Raw genomic sequence first — 17,832 nt, 5'->3', positions numbered from 1 at the left:
TCGATTTCAGCAATAAAATTGCTGGTAAATAACTTTTCCCAAAAATGGCCTATTCTCCGATAATCAGCCCAGACTAAGGGTAGTTGCGTCGTTATTGAAATATGCACCATTTTAGACCTTGTTTCAGATAAATAATGACGCAACTGTAAATAGGGCTGAAAATGGGGGACTAAATTAAGATAATGAATTTCGGACAAATAGGGATGAAAATAAAAATCATCGCTGTAAGAATAAACGGCATACTAAATATTTAAAAATAGTTTTTTTGTACAGAAAAATTTTCAGATCAAGAATGACGCAACTGTAGATAGGGTTAAAATGGGGGGATTAAATTAAGATAATGAAATTCGAACCAACAGGGATGAAACTAAAAGCCATCATTGTAAGAATATACGCCATATCGATGCTCCTTTCCGATTCCTCCTCATTTAATCTCTATTTTAAATAGTTAAAAATCGTTTTTTTTGCTCTCCTGAGAAATTTGGCTTTTTGCAGTTACGTCATTCTTATTCCGGACCGGCGATATGTCGTCCGATGAAAAAAAACTTATGTCTATAAAAGGCCTGAACCCCATTAGTCCAGGGTAATAAGGTTTTTTCCATGATACTTGAACAGCCAGGGTACTGAAGCGTTTTTTCGACAGGTAATACCTATAAGAGCAAATTGTAACTATTTCCTGCGTGGGATCTGGCGGCCATTTTTATTTATAAACAATTAAATGTCAAAAAATGGCATTTTTCACTTTTTTTTTAAATCAATGGAAAACAGGGAAACTTATGGTTTTTTTAGTACAAATATCTTCGACATTATGGAAAAAGCTTTAAAATGACGTATTACAAAGTTTGATATACTCATTTATTGTTAATATAATTGCGAAAAAGGTCGGAATTGCAAAAAAAAATATTTTCGCAATAACTGTTGTAAAAATTAGTGTACAGCTTTGAAATTTTTGTCAAATAAGGGTTCTTTGGTGTTTAATATGTGATAAAAATTTCAAAGCGATTCATTAAATTGTTTAAATTTTATTCAAATTATTTATCCCAGAGAGCATTTTTTTTCAATAACATAAGTCAGAAAAAAATAACGTTAGAACCATTCCACAGGTGTGAAATGAAAGAGCATGAGCTATATTTTCAACTTGGTTTAAAAAAAAGTGAATAAAAAATGCATTTATTAGTAATAAATAATTATGCAAAAGTATCTTAAATATTTCCTTATAAACTTTTTATTTTGTTATACCGGGTGTCCACTTATATTTTCCCCCATTTTAACTGCCTATAACTTCTAAACGGCTCAAAATATAAATATGCGGTTTTCGCTGAAATGTTTTATTTTAGTAAAAGTTTTGTCTGAATGGATTGAATTTTTTATATCGCTTCCAAATACGAAAAGAAAAATGGCGGATTTTTGAAAAAACGTTGTTGACTTTTTTTAATGGAACACCCAGTATATTTTTTTATAAATTGAAAGAAAGGTCCTTCACCTATCCAGCGATTTAAAGTTTTTCAAAATCGGTTGTCAAATAACTGAGTAATTAATTTTTAAAATGAGAGGTGCAACGTGGATATTACATACCTAAATAACATAACTAAGCAAATTGATATTATAGTCCTGTCGCCAGGGGGGGTACAACGGCCTCGTTAATTCAGATGGACTTACCCAAGTTTTTTTTATGTATTTTGACCCGTAGAACACGAATTTTTTGGGTAACAGTTGATCCGGATGTCGATAAGATTGTTATAGACCAAGAACTTGAGGAATCAAATAACAGCGATTTTTGGCAAAACAAAACAATATTTTGTATTTTTTGGGTCATTTTAAGCAAAAAATATTTTTACAAGTTTTTTAGTAGGATGCACAGTTTTCGAGATAAACGCGGTTGAACTTTCAAAAAATCGAAAAACTGCAATTTTTAAACCCGAATAACTTTTGATTAAAAGATAAAATAGCAATTCTGCTTAGCGCCTTTGAAAGTTCAAGTCAAATTATGTCGGTTTTGATTATTTGCATTGCTAAAAATTTATTGTGTTATTGTTAAACAAAGCTACAAACAACTAGTCCGTGAGTGATGTTTCTATGATTTCTCATTTAAAATCGAACGAGTAGGTAGAATAGGTACTAGTGCAATCAAGACTATTTCTACGTTACATGCGTTAAAACGCATGTAAAAGCACGGGAAACCCTACGTGTTTATAGCTTTGTTAAACAATAAAAAAATAAATTTTTACCAATGCAAATAATCAAAACCGATATAATTTGACTTAAACTTTCAAATGCGGTAAGCAGACTTGCTATTTTATTTTTTAATCAAAAGTTATTCGGGTTCAAAAATTGCAATTTTTCGATTTTTTTAAAGTTCAACCGCGTTTATCTCGAAAACTGTGCATCCTACGAAAAAACTTGTAAAAATATTTTTTACTTAAAATGGCCCAAAAAATACAAAATATTGTTTTGTTTTGCCAAAAATCGCTGTTATTTGATTCCTCAAGTTCTTGGTCTATAACAATCTTATCGACATTCGGATCAACTGTTACCCAAAAAATTCGTGTTCTACGGGTCAAAATACATAAAAAAAACTTGAGTAAGTCCATCTGAATTAACGAGGCCGTTGTACCCCCCCTGGCGACAGGACTATTATTATGTGATTTCCACATTGCATCCCTCATTTTAAAAATTAAATTCTCAGTCATTTGACAACCGATTTTAAAAAATTTTATATCGTTGGATAGGTAAATGACCGTTTTTTTCAAGTTTTTAGGTAAATGACCATTTTTTATATCGCTTTTAAATAAAAAATGGCGGATTTTTGAAAAACAAAACGTTGCTGACTTTTTTTATTCAAACACCCAGTATATTTTTTGTAGCTTGAAAAAACGGTCTTTTACCTATCCAGCGATATAAAAATTTTTAAAATCGGTTGTCAAATGACGGAGCAAATAATTTTTAAAATGAGAGATGCAATGTGGAAATCACATAACATAATATCATTTTGCTTAGTTATGTTATTTAGGTATGTGATATCCACGTTGCACCGCTCATTTTAAAAATTAATTATCCAGTGATTTGACAACTGATTTTGAAAAACTTTATATCGCTGGATAGGTGAATGACCTTTCTTTCAATTTACAAAAAAATATACTGGGTGTTCCATTAAAAAAAAGTCAACAAAGTTTTTTTCAAAAATCCGCCATTTTTTTTTTCGTAATTGAATGGGATATATCAAAAAACTCAATCCATTCAGACAAAACTTTTACTAAAATAAAACATTTCAGCGAAAACCGCATATTTCTATCTTAGCCGTTTAGAAGTTATAGGTAGTTAAAATGGGGGAAAATATAAGTGGACACCCGGTATAAGAAATTATACATATTTATTACAATTTTTATCAATTATGGTATAGATAACATTACTTGGTAGTTGTGCACTTAAAACAAAGCAAAAAAGTTAATTTTTTTGGAAAAAGTTATTCAAAAACTTTATAAAGAAAAATTGACGATACTTATGCATAATTATTTATTACTAATAAATGCATTTTTTATTCACTTTTTTAAACCATGTTGAAAATGTAGCTCATGCTCTTTCATTTGACACCTGTGGAATGGTTCTAAGGTCATTTTTTTCTGACTTATGTTATTGCAAAAAAAATGCTCTCTGGGATAAACAATTTGAATAAAATTTAAATAATTGAATGAATCGCTTTGCAATTTTTATCACATATTAAGCACCAAAGAACCCTTATTTGGCAAAAATTTCAAAGCTGTACACTAATTTTTACAATAGTTATTGAGAAAATATTTTCTTTTGCAACTCCGACCTTTTTTCGCAATTTAGGAGTTTGCTGTAAGAAGGATGCAGCTCCATATTTAGATCGTTTTGGGTGGAAACTTATGCCATAATTAAAAAAAAATTGGCGGATTGACTGGTATAAAAACGATGCAGATCCGATAATAAATAAAGGAATTATACGTCTTTATGGATCTGCCTCCTCAGTCACTTGGTGCAAGAAGGGTGCAGCTCCGGACCTGAATCCTTTTTGCACCAAACGATTGTGAATGTTCGGTGATTTTCGTGGAATGCAAGGTCTTTTTCTGTTGGCGCTGGGCCGGCAGGGCAGCTGATTTGTTTTGACTTGTTTGTTGCTATCATTACTGCGTGGCTTTAAGGTAGATGAATGAAGGATGTGTTTGGCCGTGTGTTTAATGTTTTATTTTTTTCTGAATGCTATTTTTTGACACCAACCTGTTTCTTTTTACTGATTTTTTCTTATTTGTGTAGTAGGCAAACCATAGTCGTTTGATTCTTGTAACCGAATAAAAGAGTTTTTGTTGGGAATTTGTTTTTTTTTCTCAAAAATGGTGATAAAGAAGCATTATTTCACGTGTTTGGTGCAAGAAAGATGCAGGTCCAACATTTTTTCAATTTTTTTTCTTATTTTTTCAAAAATTATCTACTTCAAAATAGTCTAAGTATTGACTAAATCTGTTTGTCATCGATTGATATTATGTCTTTCGGGTTAAAATAAAAACTTTTATTAAAAAACAGTTTTTTTCAATTTCCCAACAATTACCAAATATGGAGCTGCATCCTTCTTACAGCAAACTCCTCAATTATATTAACAATAAATGAGTATATCAAACTTTGTAAAACGTCATTTTAAAGCTTTTTCCATAATCTCGAAGATATTTGTACTGAAAAAATCACAAGTTTCACTGTTTTCCGCTGATTTGAAAAAAAATGGAGAAAATGCCATTTTTTGACAGTTAATTGTTTATAAATAAAAATGGCCGCCAGATCCTGCGCAGGAAATAGTTACAATTTGTTCTTATAGGTATTACCTGTCGAAAAAACGATTCAGTACCCTGGCTGCTGAAGTGTCACGAACAGGGTATATTTTTGTCTTATTACCCTGGCCTACATGGCTTGATCTGTATTCTTGTCAAGGTTATACTTTTTTAATTCATATTAAGAATATTTCTCACTTGCAATATTTCCCTTAAAAAATAATATTGCTTACTTTTATTAGTTCGTTCTTTTTTAGGAAATTCTACAACTTTTTGGGTATCGATATATGGTCCCTGAAGATGTGTTTCTGGGATTGGCGTATTTAATGCATGATTTTGTACGGGTTCGTTGATTTTTACTTTACTTTCACTTTTACTACCAGTAGAGCTCAAATTATCAAGACACTCGTTGTTCACTGCCTTTTTCTTCTTCTTTTTCTTTTTCTTATTTTCTTTTTGGGCGTTCAAACTACTCTGCCTTTCAACTTCACCATTATTTGTAGGTGTGTTGGACATTTTACCTAATTCTACAAATATAAAAAACAAAATGAAACAAATGTAAATCAAATAAATGAATAAAAAAACAACTGTTTTTTCATTGTCGCTTAATACCTAAATAAAAATATTGATTATACCAAAAATTAATATCAAAGCTAATATAAAACATGCACAGAAAGCCATACCAGTTGCAGGTCATCTAAATACTATCAAACAGCAAATACTATGTCAAACTACAACAAAACCAACATATTATACAAAAGACAACAATCTTCACGGTATGCGGCAGTCGACTTTGGACTATCTTCACGAAATACGTTATTAAGCGAACTTTGAGTAACAATTAATTAGTCGATAATTGATGGATTCGAAAAATTAGTCTGCTAATAGCATTAGACCAGGGCGCATCTGTAAAATATTAGTACATTTGGACGTTGAGAGGTGACTCAAATTTTTTTGCAGAAATTGCTTGAAAATAACTCAAATAATAATATTTGAGTTATCCTCCCTCTCAAAAAGGTGCGGAACATTGTTTAAATAATTAAAATGTCAAAAAATTAAGGAATAATTCGATTTTTTTCTTCGTTTTTTGATTACAACTTTAAAAGTATTCATTTCCAAGAAAAGTTGTACTGACATAAAAGTTGCGTAATTAAATTTCCTACAACATAGAATTGGTTAAAAATTTAAAAAATAGTCACCCTTGTTGCAAAATAGCAATAATTGCGAAAAAAACCATACAAAAACAAGTCTTCGCATTTTACGTTTTTCAACCATTTATGCTACACTTAGGACCTTCATATTTGACCCAGAAAAACCTTATGATACAGTAAAACAATACTGTAAATTTCATTAAGATCGGTTCAATAGATTTTGCAAAATAAATTATGCAATCCAACTTTCGCAAAAAAAATCATTTTTTCAAAATGTTACAGGACTGAAAATAAAGCAGATAGCAAGTTGAATTTTTTTTTGCTTATAGAAGTATACTGTACCTTTCATTTGCAATTTGCAAAACTAAAAACATTAATTATTGCTGCTACGCGCAGGACAGCGGATAGTTTGCTCTGATTGGGCATTCCAATGACCTTTGATAATGATTGATACATTTTAATTTTTACTACATTTCGATATAAATAAATAAATTTGTTTATTGCAAATTAAAAACACATACTCTATCCTTTGAAATAACCCTTTTTTTAGCAAAAACTTTCTTTGCTCATATATTTTAACTTAGAGAATAAAAGTTTATTATTTTTAAACATATGCAGTTGTTTAAACAATATTTCACAAACAATAATAAACTAGTTTGATTATTGTGGAATTAAAATATTAAAATACAACAAAATATAGAGTAAGAAAATAATATATTAGATAAGGATTGGAAGAAATTTTGGTGGAAATCAACTTGTGTGAATCGAACACCGCTGTCCTGCGCGTAGCACCAAATATTAATGTTTATTTAAAAAATTTCCTGACGACGTGGTAATTAATTAATTTTAATGTTGCAAATTGCAAATGAAAGGTACAGTACACTTCTATACGGAAAAAAAAGTTCAACTTGCTATATCCTTTATTTTCAGTCCTGCAACATTTAAAAAAAATGAATTTTTTTTGCGAAAGCTGGATGAAAAATTTATTTTGCAAAATCTATTAAACCGATCTTAATGAAATTTACAGCGTTGTTTTACTATATCATAAAGTTTTTCTGGGTAAAATATGAAGGTCCTAAGTGTAGCATAAATGGTTGAAAAACGTAAAATGCGAATACTTGTTTTTGTATGGTTTTTTTTTCGCAATTATTGCTATTTTGCAACAAGGGTGACTATTTTTTAAATTTTTAACCAATTCTATATTGTAGGAAATTTAATTACGCAACTTTTATGTCAGTACAACTTTTCTCAGAAGTAAATAGTTTTAAAATTATAATCAAAAAACCAATAAAAAAATCGAATTTTTCCTTCATATTTTGACATTTTGATTATGTAAACAATGTTCCGGACCATTTTGAGCGGGAGGATAACTCAAATATTATTATTTGAGTTATTTTCAAGCAATTTCTGCAAAAAAATTGAGTCACCTCTCAACGTCCATCTCAAAACAGATGCGCCCTGGACTACATGGAATGTAGTCTTTCGCAGTCGGTAACCTAAATCATTTATTATTATTATTTTCCGGACTTATAGGCGTCCGGTCGCCTAAAAAAAGTGATGCTACAACGGTCATCGTTCATAGTGCTCTTCCGAGCATCTTACTATTGCATGGGCCAGCTTCTCCATGACGGGTGAGTTTTACGTCATTCGCGACTCTCCTTGTAAAACGATGAAACTCCATATATATTGATAGTACTGTATAGACTTCCTGTTTTCTCACATGCATAATGCTGTAACCAGAATAAAATCGAGAACAAACTAACATCGGAAGTAGAAATCAATTTGGAAATCCGGCAAGGGGATATCTTGGGCCCATTGATTTTTAATTTAGTAATCGACAGAATCATAGAAGACATTAAAAGTACAGGAAAAGGATATAAGATGGCAGAAAAGCAAATAAAAATCCTCTGTTATGCTGACGACACAATTTTAATCTCCGATAACGAGGATAACCTACAGTGAATGGCACATACTTTCAACACAGTGGCGAAGAACTACAGCATGAAAATATCAACAGCTAAGATCAAATCCCTGGTAATATCAAGGGAACCCATAAGATGCAAAATAGTAATTAACAACGACCTAATTGAACAAGTCTCGAGATTCGAATATATGGGAGTCGAAATATGTAGTTATGGAGATGTTAAAGACAGCTTCCGAAAGCTAACAAATAAAGCCAATTTCGTGTCAGGATGTCTGAGGGATGTCATGTGGATAAATAAAGATATAAGGTTGGAAGGGAAAGTGCGCGTATACAAATCATGTGTAAGACCGATCATGACCTATGCGATAGAAACAAGATGTGACATAGTAGAAAGCAAGAGGATACTGAGAACATCAGAAATGAGAACGTTGAGGTCAATAAATGGGAAAACACTGAGAGACAGAGGGTGGAATAAAACGTAATACCTGCTAATGCTTCAAGTATGTACTACATTTTTGAAGATTTTACTAGGGTTACAAAGCATTACTACACTTACAAATGCTTTGTAAGTGTTTTACTACAATTTAAAGAGCATTCCATGCTTTGTAAGTGTAGTAAAATCTTCAACAATGTAGTACATACTTGAAGCATTAGCAGGTACTGCGTTTTATGCATTCCACCCAATGTTACAATGGATGGAATGCATAAAACGTATTACCAGCTAATGCTTCAAGCATGTACTATATTTTTAAAGATTTTACTACACTTACAAAGAAGATGCTGTAACCAATACGGATACTTAAGTCCTCCGGCTTGTCTTTTCGTAATCATCACCATTATCTGTTGATTCTCCCCAAGGTTAATCCGCATTTCATTAATAAGACACTGATTCTGTTTCATTTCCACATTAGGAATAACATTCCAAACTTAGGTTCAGTGCTCCATACCTCAGGCACATACTTTTGCCTTTATTTTTTTCAATTGTTCACCATAGTCGACTTAATTTAAGTGTAAGAAGCAGATCCCTGAACGAATTTTGTTCAGACACATGTTTTTTATAAGCCGTTTGTTAACCGGCCTTACTTTACCCAATTGACTTATGCTACATCTGTTAATTAGAAACTGAATGTTAAACTATTAACAAACTTAAATTGATTTTTGTTCTACAACTCTGATACTTTTTCCAGCCAAAGACAAACCGTTTGCAAAATTATTCGAAGTGTTGCTGTAGTGCTATTTTAAATATCAAATAATTCCATACCACAGCTCAAACATCAATACTTGTATGATTATAAAATGCCTGCCGTAAAAGTCTACCTTCCGTGATATTTCTTTGGCACTTCAAAAAACTACAGTAGGTACTACGAAAGCAGCCTAAAAAATGAAAACAAGAAGATTTCAACTTTTACTAATAAACTAATTGCAGTGTATTCGCTGTGAGCTTCGCTGATATCGCCAACTAACGGATTACTTGTGCAACTGCGGTTGGAAATTTATTTAATTCTTATCGTGTAATATTAGTACAGGGCGCATCTGTTTTGAGATGGACGTTGAGAGGTGATTCAAATTTTTTTGCTGAAATTGCTTGAAAATAACTCAAATAATAATATTTGAGTTATCCTCCCACTCAAAATGGTCCGGAACATTGTTTAAATAATCAAAATGTCAAAATATGAAGGAAAAATTCGATTTTTTTATTGGTTTTTTGATTATGACATTAAAACTATTCATTTCCGAGAAAACTTGTACTGACGTAAAAGTTGCGTAATTAAATTTCCTACAATATAGAATTGGTTAAAAATTTAAAAAATAGTCACTCTTGTTGCAAAATAGCAATAATTGCGAAAAAAACATACAAAAACAAGTGAAGTAAAGAAACACAGACTTACTCACAATCATTTATTAATAATACTTCGACGACCGGTTTCGATCTCTACAATATTCAGATCATCTTCAGCTCGGCGTTACAAGTAGTTAAATGATGCCGTCACAAGGGATGCTTTGTAAGTTCATCGATAACATGTTTAAACATCTGGACGTTTAAACATGTCATCGATGAACTTACAAAGCATCCCTTGTAACGGCATCATTTAACTACTTGTAACGCCGACCTGAAGATGATCTGAATATTGTAGAGATCGAAACCGGCCGTCGAAGTATTATTAAATGATTGTGAGTAAGTCTGTGTTTCTTTACTTCATTTAAAATGAACTCACATATGCAACCCATTCAACACAAAAACAAGTATTCGCATTTTACGTTTTTCAACCATTAATGCTACACTTATGACCTTCATATTTTACACAGAAAAACTTTATGATATATTAAAACAACACTGTAAATTTCATTAAGATCGGTTTAATAGATTTTGCAAAATAAATTTTGCAATCCAGCTTTCGCAAAAAAAATTCATTTTTTTAAAATGTTGCAGGACTGAAAATAAAGCAGATAGCAAAATGATTTTTTTTGCTTATAGAAGTGTACTGTACCCACGGCGTCAGGAAATTTTTTAAATAAACATTAATTTTTGGTGCTACGCGCAGGACATCGGTGTTCGATTCACACAAGTTGATTTCCACCTAAATATCTTCCAATATTTATCTAATATTGTAACAAAACGATCCCTTCTACGCCGTCTATGTAGGGAACGCGTCGGTAAGACGCGTACCATAGGATAAGACTTTCCGGGAACCAACGGTTTTTAGGTAGCACAATGCATCGATGGAAACGGATGTATTTACCTGAGAAAGATACAAAAGACCTTTCTCAGTTTGCTGTTTTTATTTTAGTTAGTTAGCATTGAGATCTTGTAACGTATAGACGAAAATACACCTTTTGTTCGATTATCGTGATTTTCTTATAATCAACCCTACAACCTGAGATCATTACCCTAAGTAATCTTCACATTGTCGCCCAACTCGTGGCTTGGGGATTTCGCGATAAATCGTATATTTCGGTAGTTTGAATGAAAAAGCGTGCTTCAGCATATTTGGACACTCTTTCGCGTGAAAAGTGAGTTTCGATAACTTAATCGGACTATTTTCACTGTTATAACCTCGCTAACTCCAGTTAAAATAATATTAAGTGCTTCGCTGGTTAAATAAATAATCAAGTGGACTTTTGTTTGTTAATAAATAACAAAGTGATTCGTTTTAGTTATTCAGACACTTCTGTGTATTTTTATTATGTATTAAACGATTGATTGCTTTCGGTTACGTGTAAAAACCTTGTGTTTTGTGAAACTCGGAAGTGAATTAGTGCTAGAGCTGTTCCAAGAATTGTACAGGTGGTATGCAGAAAGCTGTTGGAGGTATCCCTTATCCAAGCGTGGACACAGGAGAGCTATTTACTGGCAAGTACATTCCAATTTTGCATGACCAATCATTTTTACAATTTGCGTTCCACGCAAAACATTGAACATTCGAGTACCATAAAAATTATTTCTAAGTCGGACTCTATTTCAAATAGATCGGTGGCAACAAACATTAACGACATGGCTCAAAACGTAGTATTGACAAACGAACAATTTAAAGAGCTGTTATCGAAATTAGCGGTACAGAGTGCTCCCGTTTCGCCGGCGTCGGTTCAAAGTGGCAACCTATCGAAATGCCATTCGCGTTTTGATGGACACAAAGACACCGACGTTAATGCTTTCATCAGCGCTGTCGAAATCTATAAAGATTGCGCATTAGTGTCGGACGAGAATGCTTTTCGGGGAATCGGTATGCTTTTCGATAATTTCGCGGCAAAATGGTATCAAGGCGTCAAAGACACTATTAAGACATGGGAGGAACTTCTTAGTCTGCTTAGAGTTACGTTCGGTCCTAAAAAACCTGCTTATCGCGTGTACCGCGAGTTATTTGCCGAGGAGCAAAACGAAAAAACAACAGTAGATGTCTTTGTTTGTCGTTGTAGGGCGGTTCTGGCACAACTAGACCCAGGCAGCCTTACAGAAGAGATCCAGTTGGATATGGTGTACGGACTATTAAACAAGGGGATTCGAGAGAAGATTTCGAGGGATTCCGTTTCCACTTTTACCGCGCTGCTTACGGCGGCACGAAAGGTCGAAGATGTGTTTGAGAAACCTTGTTCTGACGATAACAAAACTCCAAACAATCGACAAACTTACGAAAAACGTCCGCGATGTGGATTTTGTCGCGTTCCGGGTCATTCTAAGGACGAGTGTCGAAAGTTACGTGATAAACAATCTAAAGACACACCGACAATTCCGAAAGAAACCGCGAGTTCTTCGCGTACGATTAGTGCTACCGTCGGAGCATCCACTTCGAACTCGTCGCGAAATAGTGTAAACAACCCGTTATCATGTTACGGATGCGGGAAACCGGGTTTTATCAGAGCCAACTGCCCAGTTTGTAGTCATACAGTAACATCTTCGCTAGATTTCTCTTCCTTAGACACGTTTATTTCACCTCAACCCAGACCTGTTCTACGTATTAATATATTAGGTCATGAGGGCCAAGGGTTAATAGATACAGGTGCTAAACAAAGTATAGCTGGTACAACGTTGTACAACCTTTTAGAAAACAAAGGACAAAGTTTTAAGCCCGAGCAAATTTCTGTAAAATTCGCTGATGGTGTTGGGAGAACAGAACTAGTGTTGACAACTTTAGTCGATGTACACATAAGAGGTAAAACGGTGCCTACAAAGTTTATAATTTTTCCTGATGCACCTAATAAAACTCTGCTAGGTATCGATTTTTTGATAAATGCACAAATCGCTCTAGATTTTCACAATAAAGAATGGTATTTTGCAAATGACAGCACACGACAGCAGTTGCTTTTTGAAGATACAGGTACAGAATGTATTGAAATTCATTTTTGTGAAAACTTGAGACCAGATGAAGGAACGATGCTAGCGGATTATGAACGCAATCGACTGGATGAATTTTTAGAAGGTAGGAAGGATTAGTGATGTAACGAATGTCATTTTTTGAACATTCGCGAATACGAATGCGAATGCGAATATCTGCTACGACATTCGCGAATGCGGATGCGAATGCGAATATTTAGTTTTTTTTAATTTGTTTCTATTTTTGTAATATTTTCTAAATTTATAGTGAGAAGCTAATTGACGTCTAGTGTAAATTAAATCTGATTCTTAAAGAATCTTAAGGCTTAATAAAAAAGACCAAATAATAAAATAAAGTAAAGGCTGATAATGTGATTATACGAAGTTAAGTTACCTTTCCTTAATAAAAAAAAAGATGAGAAGTGAAGATATTTTGATTTTATTAACCTAATATTATCTTCAAATTACTTTTTTCTGATATTCATATTCGCAAAACATTCGCACAAATTTTGCGAATACGAATGCGGATGCGAATATTCAAAAATATGCGAATATTCGCGAATGCGAATGCAAATACGAATATTCGTTACATCACTAGGAAGGATACTTTCAGAATGGGGGGAGAGCCTACAGCCTACGCTGAGCATCGCATTAACACAGGAAATAATGCACCCATCGCACTGCCACCATATCGGATGTCACCTGCAAAGAGAGAGGTATTGAAAACCGAGCTAGATAAACTCCTGGAGGAGGGCATCATCGAAGAATGCGAAAGTGCGTGGGCCGCGCCGGTAGTATTAGTACCGAAAAAGGATGGCGGTACGAGACTTTGCGTTGACTATCAACGTTTAAACGCCGTAACTACTAGTGACTCGTATCCGTTACCGCGTATGGACGATTTACTACACGCCGCGAAACGAACATTTTACATGTCTACGATAGACTTACGATCGGGGTATCATCAAGTCAACGTCGCGGAAGCGGACCGTGATAAGACTGCGTTTGTGTCACCATTCGGGACTTTCCGATACTTACGGATGCCTTTTGGTCTCAAGGGAGCCCCAATGACTTTTCAAAGACTCATGGACCGTTTTCGTCGTGGTCTTAGTAACGTAGTGGTTTTAGGTTATTTAGACGATATCATCGTACTATCCAGCTCTTTTGATGAACATTTAAACGATCTAAAGTTAGTGTTCGATAGACTAGACCAATTTAACCTTCGGGCAAATCGGAAAAAGTGCGTGTTTGCTCGCGAAAAAGTAAAATACTTGGGACATTTGATCACTCAGCAAGGAATTTCGGTCGATCCGGATAAAACCGCTGCTATATCGGAACGGTTACCGCCGAGAAACGTTAAGGAAGTGCAATCTTTCCTTCAGACGGCTAGTTGGTTCCGCCGGTTTATAAATAATTTTGCGGACATATCCAGACCCTTGAGTGACTTAACCAGGAAAAATAAGCCATGGAAGTGGACGGAACTGGAACAGAACTCATTCGAAACACTTAAGAAGTTACTGATTACCGCTCCAATTTTACGGCAAGCAGATGAAAACCAACCGTATATCATTCGTACTGATGCCAGTGGTTACGCGTTAGGAGCAGTGTTGCTACAAGGAGATATCGATGACGAGCATCCCGTGGAATACGCTAGCAGACTTCTTACCGCTGCCGAGCGCAACTATTCTACTTCGGAAAGAGAAGCTTTAGCTGTTGTATGGGCCTTAGAAAAGTTCAGAGGTTATATTGAAGGTACGAAGATAACGCTGCAGACTGATCACCAACCCTTAAGGTGGCTGCTAAGCCTGAAAGCTCCCACAGGAAGGTTGGCAAGATGGTCACTATTGGTCCAAGGTTATAACTTAACCATCGATTATCTGCCAGGTAAACGTAACATGGTAGCCGATACACTTTCCAGACCGCCATGTGAACACAATGATGTACTGTCTTGCGAGATATGTGAAGTGCAAATTGACTTGCCTCATCGATCGGCATATGAGACTAGGGTGGAACAATTGAAAGACCCAGATGTCGCCAAAATAATTCAATCATTCGAAGACCCAAATTCGAATGAATATGTAAAATGGACAGATCGTGGATACTTGCTTACACAAGGAGTACTCTACCGTTATTCATCGGAAGAAGACGAAGAAGAGGCTCAGTTAGTAGTACCCACACACGAGCGTGAAGCCATTATGAGAGAATATCATGATGCACCGACGGCTGGTCATTATGGTATCGAACGTACGTTGAGAAGAATTGCTCAAAAATTCTTTTTTCCAGGCATGCGTCGTTTTATTGCTGAATACATTGATAAATGCCAAGATTGTCAAAGATATAAGGCCTCTAATCAGAAACCAGGTGGACTATTACAAACCCCTGTGTATGCGCAACGCTTCGAGACACTTGCCATCGACTTATTTGGACCGTTACCTGAAGGATCGAAAGGTGAACGTTGGATTCTCATAGTTGAAGACTCCTGTACTAAGTGGGTGGAGTTATTTGCCTTAACTCAAGCAACTGCACAAGAATGCGCTATGAAGCTTATTGACGAGGTATTCTTACGATTTGGCCTACCGAGAAGGATTATCAGTGATAATGGTGTGCAATTCGTGTCTGACGTGATGCAACAAGTTTGCTATGTGTTGCAAATCAAAGAGACCTTTACTCCACTCTATCACCCTTCTGCTAATATGGTAGAGCGCAAGAATAGAGATTTGAAGCCGAGACTTGCTATGCTTGTAGGAACGGAGCATAACATTTGGCCTGAGAAGTTGCCAATGGTTAGATTTGCCATGAACTCAGTATGGAGCGAGTCTACAGGACAAACCGCTGCTTACTTAACTTTTGGACGTGAGCTGCGAACTCTAGACCAAGTTAATCGAGATATTCGCCAAGTTGTAGAAACTGAGAATTTTATACCTCAAATATCTCCATACTTAAAACGCATGACTGAAACATGGCATGAATCGAAGATTAAGCATGACAACGCCCAAGATGGGCAAAAGAAATATGCTGATCGACGCCTGAAGGAACCCAGTCCATTCAAAGAGGGAGATTTAGTGTGGGCCAATACAACTGCTCCTAGTAATAGGTCGAAAGGACAGACGGCTAAATTCTACCCGAAGAGAGATGGACCCTATAGGATCAAGCGAGTGGTATCGCCTGTAAGTTATGAGCTTTGTGGAGTGGACACCCCTACTGCCCTCGGTGTGTTCCACGTATCGGCGCTTACACCTGCGAAGCTCAATGACTCTGAAGTTCCAACCCCTGTAGTGCCAAAACGAAGACGAGGACGTCCCAGGAAGAAAACTACATCTTCTGCTGGCCTCTCCTCTAACGATATCGATGCCAGGGGGGGAGACTGTAACAAAACGATCCCTTCTACGCCGTCTATGTAGGGAACGCGTCGGTAAGACGCGTACCATAGGATAAGACTTTCCGGGAACCAACGGTTTTTAGGTAGCACAATGCATCGATGGAAACGGATGTATTTACCTGAGAAAGATACAAAAGACCTTTCTCAGTTTGCTGTTTTTATTTTAGTTAGTTAGCATTGAGATCTTGTAACGTATAGACGAAAATACACCTTTTGTTCGATTATCGTGATTTTCTTATAATCAACCCTACAACCTGAGATCATTACCCTAAGTAATCTTCACAATATATTATTTTCTTACTCTATATTTTGTTGTATTTTAATATTTTAATTCCACAAAAATCAAACTAATTTTATTATTGTTTGTGAAATATTGTTTAAACAATTGCATATGTTTAAAAATAATAAACTTTTATTCTCTAAGTTAAAATATATGAACAAAGAAAGTTTTTGCTAAAAAAAGTGTTAGTTCAAAGAATAGAGTATGTGTTTTTATTTTCTTCTTCTTAAAGTTCCGCTCCTATCGGAGATTGGAAATCATTCTGGCAATTATAATTTTGTTGGTTACGCGCCGGAATGGTTCAATTGAGCTGCATCCAAACCATTCACGGAGATTGCGTAGCCACGAGATTTTACGTCTTCCTACGCTTCTTCTGCCTTTGATTTTGCCCTGCATTATATTCCTTAATAGTTCGTATTTTTCACCTCTCATGATGTGCCCCAAGTATTCCAACTTCCTGATTTTTATGGAATTTAAAACTTCGCATTGTTTTCCTAGTTGTTCGAGCACATGTGCGTTTGTTTTACGATCTGTCCATGATATTTTCAGAATACGTCTATAACACCACATTTCGAATGCTTCCAGGTTTTTAATGTTGGATTGTTTTAGTGTCCATGCCTCAACCCCATACAAAAGGGTGGAGAAAATATAACAACGAAGCATTCTTATCCGGAGCGTTATATTGATATTGAGATTACAGAAAAGTTTCCTCATTCTGTTAAAAATGGATCGTGCAATTTCAATTCGCATCTTATTTCTTTTGTCTGATCAGTATCTTCTGTGATCCATGCTCCAAGGTATTTGTACGAAGATATTTGCTCAATTTCTGTATTATCCAGTACTAGTCTAACTCTGATGTTTTGTGCTTTTGTAAATACCATGAACTTGGTTTTCTTCAAATTTATTTTTAGTCCATAATCGTTGCAATGTATATTTAGTTGTTGAGCAAGGTGTTGCAATTCTTCCAGTGTTCCCGCTAGAAGTACGGTATCGTCAGCATATCTTATATTATTAAGTGGCTCACCGTTTATTATTAGGCCCTCATTGACTTCGGCCAACGTTAATTCTGAGATGGCTTCACTATATAAATTAAATAACAATGGTGATAAAATACACCCTTGGCGCACCCCACGACGAATCTGGATATCCTCAGTCAGTTCATTTTCAACTTTCACTTTTGCTGTTTGATTCCAATAGAGGTTACATATAATTCTAATGTCTCTACTTACTCCAGGCTGTGGGTGAAAAATAGGTCGATTTCAGGATATACTTCAGGAATTTTTGAAACCTATCAGGTGTTGTAAAGGACGATGCCAGGAATAACTTCTACTAAAATGTGACCAAAAATATTGTGAGCTTTTTTTGTTATTGCGATTTTCATTTGTTAAATTTGCAATTTTTAAAAATTTTTAATTTTGCAGCTTAAGATATTGATTCTAGGGAAAACTTTTTAATAGAAAGTTGTAGCAAATTAAAAGACCTACAATTTGAGCTATGGTAAGTTTAATTT

At 34.9% G+C, this 17,832-nt stretch overlaps 1 protein-coding gene across 7 annotated transcripts in view; it reads right to left on the bottom strand.

The window, feature by feature from the left end:
- The window catches only part of LOC126888322 (uncharacterized), a 148,346-nt gene that overhangs the window by 73,672 nt on the left and 56,842 nt on the right, over window positions 1–17,832 (bottom strand). For 6 of the 7 annotated variants that reach the window (XM_050656486.1, XM_050656477.1, XM_050656488.1 and 3 more), the window contains exon 3: window positions 5,015–5,308. The exons of the other annotated variant lie outside the window; for it this stretch is intronic. In XM_050656486.1, the coding sequence (XP_050512443.1) occupies window positions 5,015–5,308 (294 nt within the window). The remainder of the gene's footprint in view (window positions 1–5,014; window positions 5,309–17,832) is intronic. 7 annotated transcript variants of the gene reach the window in all.

This window comes from Diabrotica virgifera, chromosome 1 (genome assembly GCF_917563875.1).
Source record: "Diabrotica virgifera virgifera chromosome 1, PGI_DIABVI_V3a".
Lineage (NCBI taxonomy): Eukaryota > Metazoa > Arthropoda > Insecta > Coleoptera > Chrysomelidae > Diabrotica > Diabrotica virgifera.
The sequence above is the reverse complement of the archived record's forward strand: the minus strand, read 5'-3'. Positions and strand labels throughout refer to the sequence as shown.